General features: G+C 40.0%; 1 protein-coding gene across 1 annotated transcript; it reads left to right on the top strand.

Moving 5' to 3' along the window:
* Positions 1-213: 213 nt before the first annotated feature.
* On the top strand, positions 214-1,733 carry LOC111875459 (alpha-soluble NSF attachment protein). The gene has a single exon (XM_023871722.2). The coding sequence runs from the start codon at positions 411-413 to the stop codon at positions 1,287-1,289; it is 879 nt and encodes a 292-aa protein (XP_023727490.1). The 5' UTR covers positions 214-410; the 3' UTR covers positions 1,290-1,733.
* Positions 1,734-2,864: the final 1,131 nt, after the last annotated feature.

Raw genomic sequence — 2,864 nt, forward strand, 5'->3', positions numbered from 1 at the left:
ACATTCAAGCAAATGTGACAATGCAAGTATCATTGCTTAGCAACAGTGAGTAAACAGGGGTTGCTAGGCAAAGCCTTCAACAATACGGACAGTGACATGTTTTCTATATGTCCGACTCTAGGTTATATAAGAAGATACATTGAGTGGAAATTTACAGTTCTAGAGTTCTACAGTAATACAATTCTAGTTCAGTGTTCAAGGAGTTCACTATTATTTTCAGTTCTTCAAACTCAAGTTCATCTGTGTATACTGTGCAACTGTAATAAATATTATAGAACAGTTCAACAAGTAGTTGTCACTTTATATATCGACATCCTACATTCGTGACCCCGACAACAAAATATATTTCGTCAATAAACAAGTGGTAGAAGACTGTATAAGTGAAATTTGTAAGACATTTTACGTGAAGAATGGCAGATAACGAGCAGAAAGCTATGCAGTTGATGGCAGAAGCAGAAAAGAAATTAAATTCGTTGATAGGCTTTTTTGGATCATTATTTGGTGGATCTTCGAAAGTGGAAGAGGCGATGGAATGTTATCAACGAGCAGCAAATATGTTTAAAATGGCAAAAAAATGGGGTGCAGCAGGAAATGCCTTCTGTGAAGCAGCTTCTCTCCATGCAAAAGCAGGAAACAAACATGATGCAGCAACCAATTATGTGGATGCTGCAAATTGCTTTAAGAAGTCTGATCCTAACGAGGCTGTGAACAGCTTGTTGAAAGTTATTGAGATCTATACAGACATGGGGAGATTCACAATGGTAGCAAAACACCATCAGTCAATTGCAGAATTATATGAAACAGAAGCTGTAGACCTTGATCGTGCTGTACAACATTATGAACAGGCTGCTGATTACTTCAAGGGAGAAGAAAGCAATTCATCAGCCAACAAATGCATGCTGAAAGTTGCTCAGTATGCAGCACAACTTGAAAACTATGATAAGGCAATACAGATATATGAACAGGTGGCATTTTCATCTTTGGAAAGTTCTCTCCTGAAGTACAGTTGCAAGGGATACTTTTTCCGGGCAGCCCTCTGTCACTTATGTGTGGATGTCCTGAATGCTCAGCATGCCTTGGAGCATTACCAGGAATTATATCCAGCCTTTCAGGATTCACGAGAATATAAGCTGCTCAGGGTATTGATTGATCACATGGAGGAGCAGAATGTGGATGGTTTCACTGAAGCAGTGAAGGATTATGACTCAATTTCACGGCTAGACCAGTGGTATACAACTATACTGTTACGCATAAAGAAACGGGTCGAGGACAATCCTGATCTTTGTTGAACTTCCTCTGTTGTCATGGACGCAGCCTTGACATCAACGAGCTTTGTTGTCCTATGAACACATTGTCACACTTCCCACAAACCAATATGAAACAATGAAAATCATAACAGTACAGTCTCTTAATAATAGACATATTATTTTCCAGTTAAAAAAAAGCTGATTACATTAATTACAACTTCACATTTTCTTTGTTGCATCTGCATATTAGGAAATAAGTAATCTAGTTTCATATTTGGGATCTTTGGTTGTGTTACATGCTGCAACACATTTAAGGAACTGAGTGAATGGGAGCAAGATCTCCCAATCACATAATTTCCTTTAAGGAGGATAAAAATTATTTACATCTGTTTTCCATTTTGTCCAATATGTACGAGTAAATGTTTTGTTAATATCGTTCCTAATAAAGAAAGATAATTATTCCAGTATACAGAGTATATGGATGCATGGGAAGAAAAACAACACGATGCTGGTATTACAAACAGACCAGTACAACAGAGACACCAAGAATTGGCGTGCAGCTTCCACCGTTTTGAGCCGACAGACCAGCAGTTTGGTTCACTCAAGCCGAAGTACAGTTCACTTTGGCCGGTATCAGTAGCGAGCAGACCAAATTCTGCTATGTGATCTCACAGTTGGACCAACATTACACCTCAAAAGTAGAGGACATCATCACCTCTCCGCCGAAACGCGACCCATACACAAAGCGCTGAGAACGGAACTGGAAAGATCACTATCCTCAAAAGAGCAGCGCATCCACAAGCTCCTTATGCTAGAAGACATGGGCGACCGCAAACCTTCCCAGTTTCTAAGACACCTCAGAAGCCTCGCCCCAGACATGCCAGATGACTTACTCTGCTGCATCTGGTCCAACTGACTACCTTCTCATATAAGGGTCGTCCTTGCAGGCCAACCCAAGAACGACTTGGACCCCATAGCCCGCTGCGCGGATCGCATTATAGAAGCCGCACCCCAGCAGACACTCGCGAGTGTGGCGCCCCCCCCCCCCCCCCCCACGCACANGAATGATACTTGGAAATATGTAGGAGATCTTTGATGCCAGGTGGAAACACAGTAGCTTTCATTATAAGGACAGGCATTTTATTGTATCTGCTGTTGAACTACTGCAGTGAAATTTGTCAGAGGCTTGTGATTCTTCATCACTAACCTCATCAGATTTGTCCATATGCCTAGGACTAAAGTGTAAAACACAAGGGTTAATAAAATATAAAATAGTATTGAATGATAGATAAATAAACGAGAAAATTGCATAAAAGAATGAGAACTCCGCAATGCTTCCAACCTACAAAATCGACCTTATACGACGTTTACAGGAAGCATGTGCCCTTTTCCTTCCCGACAGTGTTGCTAGCCACCACATGCCCATCCTCCATTTGCTGCACCCTTTTATGCAAGTTACCACAAAAGAATGAAAACGATTGCAAAGAACAATTTATTTCCATTTTGGCACACTTATTTCCAATGAATTTAAACATTAATTGCTATTATGTCATTAAGATTTTTGAAATGATCAAACAACTCATTTAAATACTGAACAACCAATGAAAATTTTAATAA

The sequence above is a fragment of the Cryptotermes secundus genome, unplaced genomic scaffold (genome assembly GCF_002891405.2).
Source record: "Cryptotermes secundus unplaced genomic scaffold, Csec_1.0 scaffold304, whole genome shotgun sequence".
In the NCBI taxonomy this organism is placed as follows: Eukaryota; Metazoa; Arthropoda; class Insecta; order Blattodea; family Kalotermitidae; genus Cryptotermes; species Cryptotermes secundus.